This window comes from Vanacampus margaritifer, chromosome 1 (genome assembly GCF_051991255.1).
Source record: "Vanacampus margaritifer isolate UIUO_Vmar chromosome 1, RoL_Vmar_1.0, whole genome shotgun sequence".
Classification (NCBI taxonomy): domain Eukaryota; kingdom Metazoa; phylum Chordata; class Actinopteri; order Syngnathiformes; family Syngnathidae; genus Vanacampus; species Vanacampus margaritifer.
The window spans coordinates 17,306,686-17,321,299 of NC_135432.1; the positions used below are offsets into that span (position 1 = coordinate 17,306,686).

The window sequence follows — 14,614 nt, forward strand, 5'->3', positions numbered from 1 at the left end:
TCCCTCAGGAGTGCTGGAGTGTAATGAATTTACACTCATTCAACATTGATGCGACGTCACTTGGATGCCACTGAGCTGTGTCTCCCAAGGAAACACCATCCACTTTCCTTCTCTGATCTGGGGTCTATTTCACAAAACAGTTTTTGTGAGAACTCTGGGTCAGGAAACCCTGAAATGTGGGAAACTCTACAGTTTCAGAAAGGGAGGTAATTGAAACCAGAGAAAAAGAGGTAACTCTAGCCTGTCTCATAAAAAGAGGTCATTTAAGCTCTCGGTCAGTTACTGTTGTAACATGTTCCATAAACCAAACCTGGTCGGTTGCTGGTTTTCCACAATGTACCTCTAGGTTTTCTCTGTCCCCGCCTCCTTTCAGACACATTCCCTCATTCATAAAGTCTGCTGTGGCGAGTTTTTGCGTAAATACGCCTATAGTCTATAGCATAAAGTCCACGAACATGGCATGTCCTTTTGACAATGACCCTATTGATGAAGGTGCCGCATTATTGCGCACGCAATTAAATATTCGTCGTGAGTTTATCAGACCGTGCATAGATATGCTGGCATTTCCGGACAGTTATCTTTTTGAACGGTACTGTTTCACATCACAATCACCTACACCATACACATCTTAATCCGTCCTTACATTTGCAACATTGCCAGCCGTAGTCATGCGCTCACATCACAGCATGTACTGTGTGTTATGCTCTGTTTTTTTCGTATAACCATTTAAATAATGTTTTTATATTTCATCTTAAGTCAAGTACGCTTCTCCCCCGCAGGATTGCAGCTAAATGAAATGAATTAAGGAGTTACCATTCAACAGGTTTCCCTGTAATATCATTGTGATTGCAAAAGACTACATTTAAATTTACATTTAAATTTAAAGACGTGTTCAAATTCGCCATATGATTGCATTTAGATTTTCAGTCGAGAGGAGTAAAAAAACAAAAACGCAGAAGCAGAGGGCGGCGCCGCACACTGCGTTTCCCCGTTGCCATGGTGACTCGACAAATCGGGGGTCCAATCGTACACTTTTTAGTGTAGTGGCAACGCCAGGGGAAACTACTCTGCGTTGATATAACTACCTCAAGTCAGCTGTCCTGGAACCAAAAACGCAGAGTTTCCTATCTCAGGGCATGCCAACTCGCTGTTCAGGGTTAGTCTCGGTGTTTGCTGAACATGCTTTGTGAAATGGACCCCTGCTGTCAGTTGTTTAGCTGGTGTTTGTGTCACTGATCAAATCTGCGGGTTCACCTCAAAGGGCTAATCAAGACGTTTGCCATTTGGGCATCTCTACCCATGTGCTCCTTAGATATTTGGCGCTGGTCTTGTCTCACTCAGTTCATGACTTTTAATTATTCATGACCTTCTTCACTCGGTTCATTTTGCTCTTCTCCCATGTACTTAATGTTTTGTTTCACGGTTGTGGCAAATCTGCAGACTGACTTTGCTGTAACAGCCACTACTGGAGTCAGGAGCAGAAACTAAACCAACTAACTAAACTGAAAGCCAGCAAGTTTTGCATATCATTCCTCTACCAAGTACAGAGTAAAATGTACACTTTACACTCTGATTATTTTAATCTCTTCCAAGTGTAAATTAGACTTTAAACTGGGACTTAATATAGTGAAATGTACTCAACGAAATTTACTGTGCACAACAAAAAAGAGGTTGTGTCACTTTGCCTGCACTGGTGACTCAAAAATAAATAAATAAACAGCTAATGCCCCTGGCGGAATGTTTCTAATGTTTTTTAAACCAATACTTTTCAAAACCCGTAGTATGCCTTGAAACCAGTAAGTGGCCCATTCCTACCAACAGCTACAGCTAACTGTGACAAAGGTGGTAATTTGTGCCAAGCTGTGACCTCCCTTATCACTGTATCCACAAATTGGTTCGCTCTGACTAGAGTTGAGAATTTCCGAAACATGTATTTTGATACTTTCAGATGACAGAATGGATGCTTATTAAGACTAAGATCGGATACAGTTGCTTAAGTAATTTCAACCAGTTCTATAAATGTTTTCATTTTATTTATGTATTTATTTGTTATGTTTTTCACCGGTTAAATGAAGGGGAAAAAAATATACCACAAGCCACATGGACTCTGGCTTCCAAAATGCATGTTAAAACACAGGGGCCAGGAAAAAACACTTATTTTAAAGTAGCGTTACATCTGATTATTACATTTAAAGTTCACAAAAACAATAACTTAATGAGAGTACACCAAATCAATAAACTAAGCAAATACAGTAATGAATAAAATAATGTCAGGAGATGAACGGTACACACTGATGTCATGCAAAATCCAATTTTTCATTGTATAATATAGTGTTGATAAGTATATTTGCACACAGTGTTATAGTAGTCATTGTCAAATTTTCCACCAAAAATAAAACATCATTGAGGCAGAATTTTTTAATTTATCATTTTAAGTTCGGAACATACTGAATCAGCACTGGCTATTGTGACGTTAAATGGTACCACATCTTTCCACTTGTGGTGTCATGTTTCAATCCCTTTAATGACCCATTCTGTCGATACTTAAGGCGCCGTCAAACCATCATGTTTAATGGATGAGCCTCAACAACGATGAAGCGCTACCTGGAAAACATGTTTGCTTTAACAAGTACAAAATGGACATGCTGTCTTTCTCTGCAATGGGATTTTCTTCCTCAGCCTCCAATAGAAAAGAAAAAAAGTAGCAGCATGGAAGTGAAGCTTGTAACGCTGCAGGGCTCAAGGGAGATTACCTTACATTCTGTGAGTGCATGGAAGAGCAAACATGCATACGCACACTCATTTTCACTCTGTAAGACCTTTGGACAAAGAATTGCAAAGTGTGTATTCACACTGGAAATGGTACGAGTTTGTATTATTAATCAATAGTGAGCAAAGTGTAAATCCAACACGGTGCAGCCATCCAGTCAACATTCTTCACAGCAGACTCTTTTGTCACACAGACACACACACACACATGCTCACCAAACACACATTTAAAATCCAAGCACAGCTCACGCTGTCAACTTTGCATATTTCGATAATTTGAATCCATGTACATTATTGCCTGTGCGTGTGTTTGCATTCTACTACTATCGGCTATAACAAGGTACCGTTCCTAGTACTTGACTAGTGAAGAGGAATAAAATTATTTCGTCCTCTTTGCGTGTTCCAAAAATTTGAAGACAGATTTAATGTAAGAAAAAAAACCTTTGCAAGATGATTTATTAAAAAACAGAGATCTCTGGACATCGTGACAGGCTCCAAACATCACATAACAGGTGGAATTTCAGAGTGCCGAATGTGTCTCTTCCGCGTGTAAAATGGCTTCTTATAGTTAAACAGACCGCCTCTCTTTCATTTGTAGACAAAACATACTCTCTTGGTACTTTTCCGTGAGCGATGGCGAAAACAGAGTCAGGGGTGTGTGTTCGAAGCAGATTCTGTTCTCAAGGACCAAATGTGTTTTCCAACAGAGAAGGAACTTCTAGACCAAATAATATGTCCCAGCTTAAGGTCAAATTATACTGAGTTCAACACTACTTGCTTTACACATCTATAAAACATTTCAACATGGTTAATATAAAGAATTAAGATGTTAATAATGTATAACAATGGTTAATATATGAAATTAAAGAATTTAAATGTTAATAATATCTAACACTAGCCAGTGTTAAGAGTTAGTAACTTTTTTTCTGCCTTTGCTTTGGACACTTCCGTAATATAGTACACAGTGTTCACTTTGCTGCGTCCTTGAAAGATAGCGGGCATTACAGCTACCTATGGGGAAAAGTGTTTAGTCTTTATGCCCTCTCCTCACTTTTTCTTCTTCAAAATTGTGTCATGTGCACTGGGGACATGATTGCATTCATCATGTAAAGAATTTTAAATTAAAAACCATGTGAATGTTGTTGGTTGAATGGACAAGGCTGTTAAACTTTGGGGACTCTTAACCATTAATCAAGTAGATTTGTTGTAGAAGTAGAAAATGCTGTAGCGCTTTGATCAATTATGTATTGTGTATGAGTAGCCATTCTTGTTAAGCCTGTTCACATGAAAATTTTGTTGCATCATTCTCTCAAAGTCATACATTGCATTAAGTTGATAACATACATAATTGTACATTTTTACTTGAAACAGCTGTATTCTACTGCAATTCCAACCCAGAAAAACCCACCGATATTTTTTTAAAGGTTCAACATCTTCTCCATGGTAGAGGCAAGTATAGTGTTTGCCGCACAGCATATCCACCATGTTTATCGAGTGTTAAGACTGAAAACATATTCCTGAATGTTTTGATATGCATGAAAAGTCAGTGATCAGTGCTGGAAACATGCACACGTACAAGAGCAATGAACTTAACAGGCTAAACCCGTCCAAGAAAAACATGTAAAAAAAAAAAAAAAAAGAGACAGGACTGAGAGGCCAGTCGGTACTGTGAGATCTTGGATAAGAAGGGAAGACAGAAAAAAAGGCTCAAGCCATGCTCCCAAAGGAGAGCATAGTATAAGCAGGGTTGAGGACGTGATGGAACCAGGCTGAACTCGCAGCTGAGTCATATTTGCCAGGCATATCGTCTTGTTGTCGTGGGGACACCCTTAAATGGTCAACTGTGGAAGCACGCCAGTAGAAGGATGGATAAGGTAGTCCAGCATCCAGCCATAGTTATTTATCCAGGGGAAAAGTCCAGATAATGGATGTTTTGAGAGCAGGCCAAGAACGAGTTTGATCTGACCGCCTCTCACTGGGGCTTCAATTAGCTTCAAGATGAGACACATTTTGTGAATTTATGAGTATGTCATTAATTTCTTTAATGAAAAACAACAAAAATGACATTGGTTGTGGTTTCTATATGTTACATTTACTTGCTCGGCTGGTCACTCATAACCCTAAACAAGATAAGCAATAGAACATAAATGAAAGAATGGAAGTTTGTAAACTGATACCTTTCTTCTTCCTGGATATCTGAGCTATTTTGTTCACATTCTTTCCATATTCCCACAGACCACCTGTCAGTCAGACTGAGATAGAGCCAACACATTTTCTATTTATTATGGACAGTTTTGGGTGCTTTTGTTGTTTAGCTGTGATGTTCCTGTTAAGTATCTTGTGTGCTTGTGGATCTGAAGAAAACAAAATCATCAACTATGATATGGTCTCCCCAGGAAATAACTACATAAGTATGCAGTTTGTACGCTCAGTCCATTGCATGCACCTGATACTGTGCCTTTGCTTTCACCCTACCTGCAGCTTCAATGTCAGTCTTTCTTCACTCAGCTCAGCTCCAGGCTACAGTCAGGATTCAGAGCAAAACATTGCAGAAGAGATTTGGTTGCAAACCGTCATTCTTCGTCTTCTTTTCTCTCCAGGTGGTGTGTCAACTGTCAAGACAAAGCATTTTTTTTCGTAGCCCTTCATCATGTTATATGGGAATTGTTGTACCCCTCTTTCGATTCATCATCCATCCACCGCAGAGTTTGTGCACAGATCACATTCAAATTTGTGTGTTTGAAACGGTACTAAACACTGGCTATATATGGTACTTGTTTATTCAACTTTGATGAGGTTAGGGCATATTTTCACATTGGGGTAACTGTTTTAACTCATTTGCTCCCAAAAACGTATTATTATTATATTTTAAAAATTTCTGTGGTCCCAAAAACGTATTTATACATTTAAAGAAAAAATGTTTTCTTAATGCTATAGCATAAAGAAGGCTTTGATTCAGCCTCTGATCTGAAGAGAACGCTTAAAGAAATGTTAGTTATTACAAAAATGTCCATCAGGTGGCAGCAGAGTATAAGAGATCAACCAGAGAGGGCCGTGTTTCAAAAATGCTCCTTTCCCCACTGTTTTAAACAGACTTGTAAATAAGGATGAAACTTAGCTATATTCTAATGCTAATTGCTGCAAAACGGAAACAGATAGAATTGTAATAATCTTTCTTTTGGTAGGTTCCATGTTTTTATAGCAATTGAACACAATATTCTGTGGTCCTTGCAAAATTTGTCAAAATCCAGTAAAAGTCAGAATCTCTACACTGCAATATAGCAGCTCAAAATCAGTATTTATTTAATAACATGACAAAAAAGTAAAAACCTTAAATAAAATACATCATACTCACCAGAGATACTAATTATTTGTATACAAAATATTTCCCTTTTTCTCTCCTCAGAGCTAAATAGTTGTAATTGGTTGTCAAAGTTAACTAGTTGTTATTGCTTCGGGTGTAACAAATAAATCATTTTCTGGATTGAAACAAGCCAGCCAGGTACGGTGTTAGCCGACCTATCACAAGCGTCCAGTTTTTCAAAGTCTGCCATAAAAAATGAATTTTTAATAATTCGCCCCAGGAACTTGTGAAGAATTATGAACTTCACTCAAGATTTAGGCAAGACACGTTATGATTGGCTGCATATCGCAAAACTATTTTTGCTCTGCCAACATCACTCTGGCCTGCATGGTGAATTTGCAATCTGATTGGTTAGAAAAACAAACAACCATAGTCAACAGTTTGTATGTGTCATTTGCCATCACTTAAGGCACTGAAGACATGTCAACACACTGGAGCTGACTCTGAGTGGACAAAAAGTAAAAAATTTAATTCTAACATACACACAAATGAAAGCTGGGCAGCTAAGACACACACTGTGAAATGAAGAGAATAGATGGTTGGAAATTAAGTAATGCAATTTTATGTAAAATGTAAAAGTAGGTCAGTGCTTCCAATCCAAAATATTTAGATTTCTATTATCGCAAGGTTACACATGTGCACATACATTTTGGTGACAATCGGTCACCCCCATGCGCACACACACTCACACACACAACAAAACAAAACTGCACCTTTCAGTGCGACCTTTAATTGTTGGCAGTCTAAGGCACACCTGTGCACTAATCACGGTGTCTCTTGGCAAAGTAGGAATGCTCACTATCACAGATTTAGGCCCCGTCCACACGAAAGCCAGTTTCAGTGTATCCTCACAAGTTTCTTACCGTTAAGGCCGTTCGTCCACACGATGGCGCGGTTGCGGAGCTTGAAACCGATCACTTTTGAAACCGGGCTCCAGAGTAGAAAGATTTCAAAACGCGCCACGTACGCGTTCGTCTGGACACCATATGCAGGATACTCCTCCAATGATGATGTAATGGTCGCAGCTCGATGATGACACATTGTCGCAGATTGATGATGTATGCGCCAATTCTCGCGGGACTGCACGCGAACCATCAGTCTGTCAACAACAATGGCGGATAGCCGTGTTGTAGTCGTTTTGCGCAGCCTCCTTAGCTTGCTTATTCTTTTGCAGCAAAATATTTTGCTTCTTTATGCCCACGTTCAACAAGCGGTGTTGTACTTGAATCACCCTCCATTGTCACTTCTCCTGTGTTCGTCTTTTTCATGTTGTTTTGATACATGCAAAGCCAAATTTGTTCTGTAGATTGCAATAAAGTTAAGGAGGAAAAAAAGTGTTTGTCTTCTTCTACGTTTTCCGTTAACTCCCTGTGGCTGCGCTACAGCGCCACTCCAGACTTGGCATATACATTACAGCCGTTAAACGTTCTCATCGTCTTCTTTTGGACACACGCAAGTCTTGAAATGCTTCTGCGTGTACGAGATTTGTTTGAGAAACGACGCCGGCTTTGTTTCCGTCTGGACGGGGTCTTAGACTGGTTTGTGAACCATATTTGAGAGAAATGGTGATATTGTGTATGCGGTAGAAGTTTGAGATCTTTGCGTTCATCTCATAAAAAATGGGAGCAAAGACAAGGTGTTGCATTTATACTGTATATGTGGTGTAAGGTGAAGTCAGGCGCAGAGTGGTTTATTTGCTAGTCATTCTATATGTGTGAATGAAGCACGCACACACACACATGCAGAGATATATTTTCCCTAGATACAAAAGAGTGTGAGCTCAGGTAGCTGTCAGGCATTTTCCCACTGGGAATAGTGGGCATGTCTTTCACGCTCACACACACACACACACACACACGGAACTCTCACTCTCAGGATAAAATGAGATGCCTTGGGGAGAAGTTGGACTGGTTGCACACACACACTTTGTGTTTGTGGGTGTGTGCGATGTGTATCAAACTGTCGATCTACTTCAGCGAAACCCAGCAGCCGGTCCAAGTGGACATGCTGGACTGCTTAAAGTGCCAGCCTGCTAGCTAGTGATAAGAAGTGGCTATCTGTGTGCAGGTGTGGGTTAATGTGACATGTTTCCCATCAGCGCACGAGACTTTGTAAACTCCCGTGAGTGTGAATTTGTCCAGTGAGTTATGATCAGGTGGGGTACCTTTTGAGAATATTTTTGTTTTTTGCAAGGACAGCTGCCAGCTGGCTCACAAGCGGCCCTCAAAGTGAGTGCAGCACGTCACCATCTGGAGCTGCCACAACACGGGTCAATTAGTTTCTAACTTAGTGTTTTATGTTCACACAACATAAAAACACAAAGCCATGCACATGTTCTATTTTTCCTGTTATGCTTTCAGCAGTGTGTCACTTTAATATCTGGTCATGAAGCTAAGCACAAAGGCAGACGTTTTGCATTGTTGTCTTCACAGTTGTCATTGTTTCATGTTTGAATCGCTTTCTTATGGTTTGTTTATTGTAGAGGTGTAATGATTAATGACAACTAATCAATTCTCACATTATTTTTTGATGAGTGATATTGTATAGTGTTATACAGTTATTTATAATAGCTGAATAGAGTACATAGTAATGTTTTGCAAAGACTCCATCACTCATCATATGAATTTGTACCAAATCACTCCTAAAACCACCTTCTCTTGTCTCCTATTCAGGCTGCCGAGGGAAGTTGTGCGGCTTTGGCGCCGTGTGCGAGCGAGACCCGAACGACCCCGCCAATGCGGAGTGCGTGTGCAAGAGAGGCGAATGTCCATCCTTGGTGGCGCCCGTGTGTGGCTCCGATTCGTCCACCTACACCAACGAGTGCGAGCTGGAGAAAGCCCAGTGCCACACCCAGCGACGGATCAAGGTGCTGCGTAAGGGGCCATGCTGTAAGTACCACCACCAGACAAACCAAAAGTATCCATTTAACAGAAGTAATTTTGTGGTGACTACAGTAATATTTGTGTGGACACTTATACAACATGGGCGGTCCACCAATATTTTACATCAGGTGATACAATGTTGCAATGGCAACAACAGAACTGCTATTCTACTGATTACAAGCCATCTAACTGTATTCATTTATTTTAAAAATTAACCGTATATGAATGTTCACCGGCCACATTAGGGACACTTTCAAATCTAATGAGATCCTATACGAGAATCATATTAGAAATTCTGCCTTTGCAAAGAGCTATTAAACATTAATTTCGCATTGTTTATTATTGTGGTTACAGTTTTTAGTGTTATAGAACTCTATTGAATCATACTTATAGCTGTTTTTTATAAACTGGGTTACATTTAGCTACAGTAGCTATTCTGGTTCATTATGAAAAAAATACATGATTTTATATTTTTCTAGGTTTATTTGACAATTGGGCATCAACAAATTATTTAGTGAAAACAAATCAAATTAATGATATTCATTATACTATTAATAGAATTTTAACTTCTAGGCCATTCTTTCCGACTGATGTATGCCATAACATTATCATAACATTTACGTTCCTGTTAAGCTAAGTGTATGTGTGTAACATTACTTCATATAATTTTCTGTCCAGGCACTTACTAAATGTCCTGCTATTTTGTTGTTCACCATTGGATACGCTCCGCTGTAATGCAGTTCCAGACAAACTTCTGAAGTACTTAATTACGATCTGTTACGATGACATTAGGTTAGCTCATCAATTAGCATGGCTTCCGCGTCTTTCGTCATACGGTGTGCACGTTCAGCCCAGCAAAGCTTTTTGGTACAGTCTCCTCCGTTCAATTATCGTAAAAACAAAAAATTCTGTGATTCTCAGTTTTGATATTCATTGTGTCCCAATCTGCAATGCAAAAACGCTTATTTCGAGCCTTGTGTGTCGGAAGGAGTGGGAATAGTTGGGTTTCCTTTGCGACATTAAGCACAGGGTGTCTGGGATCTGTGCAGGGTACATTGAAAGATTATCAAGCCCTTCTGCAAGGAAAAGTGTTTTGTCAGTGAGCTGTCCTCCAACAGGATGATGATCCAAAACACACAGCTACACATGACTAAAAATAGATTAGCTTGGCTAAGAACAAAAAACGCTAATTATTCTGAAGAGCCTGATCTAAATCTGGAGAAGGGACCCTTCAATCTTGAGACGGCTGGAGCAATTATTTACCCATGAGGATTTGGCCAAAATACCGTGAGTTGACACGTGCACAACTCATTAAGTATTACTGAAATAGTTTGATCATTTTTATGCAAACTACAGTAATTCTGTTGGACCATAAATATAAATGACTGATTTCCATTTGTCGCAATTTGTTTTGTTTTATTTCACAGACCAATATTTTTTACTTCTGTCACTTATTTCAGTGACTGAAAGCTACCGACTTGAAAACATGTTACTAATACACAATTTGCAACACAGAAATAACATTTAAATAGTCAAATTCGAAACCACATCATAACCGACAGAGTAAAAATATTGTGAGAAGATATAGAATTGTGATTTTTGGATGTTGGATATGTGTTTGAGTTTTATTTGTGTCATCTTAATGAATTCCTATTGCGCTGTAACACAGCACAGCTTTTGCAATTCTGTCTTTCTTCTGTGACAACAAAGCAAACTTCTCAGTTTTGTCCGGTCTCGTTTTCATGTTTTGTCAATATGGCGATAAAGTAGTCAAAGTTTAAACACCACATGTACCCTCACAAACCAAAACTTCTATTACATTATTTTGTCCGCCTCAGGTATTCCACTCAGTGTGGTTCCACCGCTTATTCCAAGGGTGGAATTACATTGCAGGTCGGCTTCAGCTACTAATAACAAGCTTGGTGAGTGCTCACCGCAGGCAGAGAGGAAATGTGGAGATAAAAGGGGCAAGAACGGGCGGGCAAGAGAGGCGGGGCCACTGAAGGAGGGAGGGTAGCAAATAACATTGAAACAGGCGTGAGCTGAAACATTTGCTGTAGATGGAGATGAAAGAGCCGACAATGATTGTGGAACCACGAAAAAAAAAAGAAAAAAAAAAAGACTTGGGAGCCTAATCTGCATGTGTCCGCTGTGGAGCAGAAGCAGCACAATTGCTGCAGGTAACAACAGCATGTGGTCACTGCGAAAAAACATATAAATAAGAACAACATTCCTAATGATGATAATGATAATGGTTGTCTAAGCTGAATTTCACTTAGGGATTAAAATGCTTGTTTTTAAAAGGTCACAATTAGACCGTAGGGAAAACAATCTGCGCCTAAAGCTTCAAAGGCCCCCCGCAGTACTTAAGTGGGGCTTTTAAGACACTTAATGTTAAACGTAAATAGTTGCTTCTATTACATGTTTTCATTCAGTCAAAGTGTGAGGCAGATGACATCAGTATTGACAGTGATTTTATTAATTGTCGACGGGTACTATAACGAGTACAGGTACTTTAAAAAAATAAAAATAAATGTGTTGAAAGCACCACTCCATTGACGTGCACTGCTTACACTGACAGTATCGATGTGAACGGCGAGTTCACATTACAAATGCATGTTACTAAATTAGCAATTTGGTTTGGCTATATTTAATAGCATTTCCAAATGCTCAAGTGACTTGAAAAAAAGTGACTAGCGACATTAATTTCCCAGACGACATGAGCAGAATCATTTTCACGTTCGTTTCTGTATGACAAAATAAAAGCCCGGTGGAAGGCAATCATGGAGTCAATCATGCTGTAAATTTCCAAAGACATGATTCACATTTATATGTGGCAAAAGCAGTTATTTATCGACATGGTGAAAGGTTTTGACTCGAGGTATGTGGTTCTATGTCACATATTTTGGTAAGGTTGCCTTGACTCACCTGTGCAGAAAAATGGTTTTAATGCCTGAGAATTAAAGGGAAAAAAAAGTAAATGCATTAAAAAAAAAAGTCAGTTTCATTTGCTTTTTCCATATGCAAAGGGGGGGGGAAAGTAAAGAAATCATGAATATGACTTGCATTGAAATGCATTGAAAATCTATTGGCCTAATCTGCTTCAGCCCCCAAAAACTGAAAGTGTTTTAAAAAAGAAAAATAGCAATGTGTTGTATAAAAGCTTAAAAAAAACATACTGGCGAATGTGTAATTTAGCCACCAGCAGGTGTTCTTATTGTATTTGTGTGTTTGAGTGTTTGTACCATTCAAAAGAAATTAAATTGTACCAGCGACTGCGAGTCTGGTGTACTTGAAGCTTTAATGAAATGTTGGTTAACTTGCCTCGTACCACAAAGCAAAAAAATTTACACCTCGTAACTTGATATACAGGTACTTAATAATATAAGTCAAGTAGTTATTTGTGTATTTACTAGTTAACTAGTTAATATGTCCATCCTTCTTTTTGCTGGACTACTACTTACTTTACTTCCACGTTAAATCAGTTGGAATGGACACATTCTATTTTAAAAGCTTCTTGTAAGGAAAATGTATTTGAATACCGAAAAATGACCTCCTGGAACACTCTCCGTTTGACTTCATTAGATCTCATTTTTTTGCTGATCAGTTGGCATCAATATAATTTCCCTTGAATTCAACAATAGGCTTACTGTAGATGTTTGTCACTGTGTATTTGTGTGAGAGAGTACAATAAGTGACACTTGGAGGTGATGTGAAGCCAAGCGTTTCTTATTCTCTTTCTAAATTCAAGCAGCATTGGCAGGTCTAGGCGGGCCGATCTGCTGGCGGTTATAGACTTTCTGGCCGTATCAGCGTAGATCAGGATTGTAAAACACACAGCATGCACAATCTGATGGACTGGGGTGTACAGTGTATCTGAAAGTACTAGTCAAAGTGCTTTTTTTTTCTTAATTTTTTTTCTCCTTTTCTCCCCAAGAACTATCGCTGGACTTAAGTGTGGGGCGAAATGTTTCAAAAGACAAACAAAGCAGTCCAGTTGCGATTGATTCAATGACGGAGCCTAGGTGTGCCAAACTTTTTATATATGCATCAACAAAGCAAAGCTGTGCAAGTACATGAGATGTCTTAGTTTTAAAATGTTTTTAATAAATTGACATAAATTTCAAAACTATTTTTTTCACATTGTCGTTATGGGGTATTGTGTGTAGTTTTTTCTGGGAGAAAAAAATATTATTTTTCATTTTGGGAAGAGTCTGTAAAATAACATGTGGAAAAAGTGAAACAGCGAAAATCCTGTCTGTTGGATTATCTTGCAAATGTCCTCATTCGCTGGTTTGAAAGTGATTGGCAGGTTTTTATGGAGGTAAATGAAGTGGCAAGGTTTCTGAGAAGCTGTCATGTCGGATTCAAATCAACTAGTCAGTCTTATCTGCAGTGCAGTCACCAAAGAAGACCTGTATTTTTCCTTACATCGTCACTATTTCATTTGGAAGCAAGGCATCTGTAAGGTGCCTTAAATATATCTCTTTGGGCTTCTTCAGATTCAATAGCAGTTTGTACAAAACTCTGTTGTTGTTCTAATAATATACTGTAGGTGCACTAATCAATTACCAAGAGACTCAATAATTAATTAATCAGTAAAAAGGGGAAGTCAACCCAAAAATATTCTTTACAATAATTTGTCTATGTACCTTCACTAGTTTAAACAGTAACACGGTATTGTGATTAATGTTGCGTTGGTGGAATATAAATTAAGCCGCAAAATCCGCCCCTTCTTATCCATTTTAGGGTGCGACCATTTAGCCACTTGCTGTAAAATGAAAATGACATCACAGTTGCTCAGGTAACAACCAATCACGGCTCAGCTTCAGAAAACAGGTGAGCTGTGATTCGTCATTAACTAAGCCCTTTAGATAGTCGATTGAGTATTGATTTCTGCTTAATTTATATTCATATGGTCAGATTTCTGTCGTCATCCATGACAGCATACTGATTATCTTTGTTTGTTTGTTTTTAAATGAGGCATTTGTTGCGAACATCTTTCTTAGCTTTGAAAAGCAATGATCAATATTTTTGAGAATTTCTGTCATAGTACGGGCCAAACCAGGGATTGAATTATAATTCATTTGTTTGTGCGTTTCTCTGCACTTCCAATTTCATATAATGTCCTGTTCTTGAATGAAGGGATGTTTTGTATTTTAAATGATGTATTGACAAAATAATCAACACATTCATTTATTATTACTATAATCATTAGTAGCAGCCCTAAATAATATTCACCATTGTTAATGTCCCTTACTTTAAAACCCAAGCCAAAACTTAAGAATTGATGACTAAAAGTAGCATTTGTGTGGCACAAATTTTAAAAATCGGTTGGCATTTTACTTTTTTTTCCTGACTAATATATGGTGTGTAATAAATATCAGCATTCTCGTTGTTAATTAGAGAAAGCAACAAAAAAAGGAAATAGTTTATTGGATTGAAACATCCCTTTTGCTAAATCTGTTCTTGGTCTGCTGGGATCACTACATAACTAACAGAAGGGGCAAAATCAATAACAATGCATGTTTACATGCCTTGCCTCACATTTCTTGTGGTCAGTGGCTTCGCTTTACATGGTTGCACAACTTGTACAGTG

At 38.6% G+C, this 14,614-nt stretch overlaps 1 protein-coding gene across 6 annotated transcripts in view; it reads left to right on the plus strand.

Moving 5' to 3' along the window:
• Positions 1-14,614, plus strand: part of agrn (agrin) — a 257,946-nt gene that overhangs the window by 118,866 nt on the left and 124,466 nt on the right. For all 6 annotated transcript variants that reach the window (XM_077578600.1, XM_077578608.1, XM_077578613.1 and 3 more), the window contains one exon: positions 8,806-9,021. In XM_077578600.1, the coding sequence (XP_077434726.1) occupies positions 8,806-9,021 (216 nt within the window). The remainder of the gene's footprint in view (positions 1-8,805; positions 9,022-14,614) is intronic.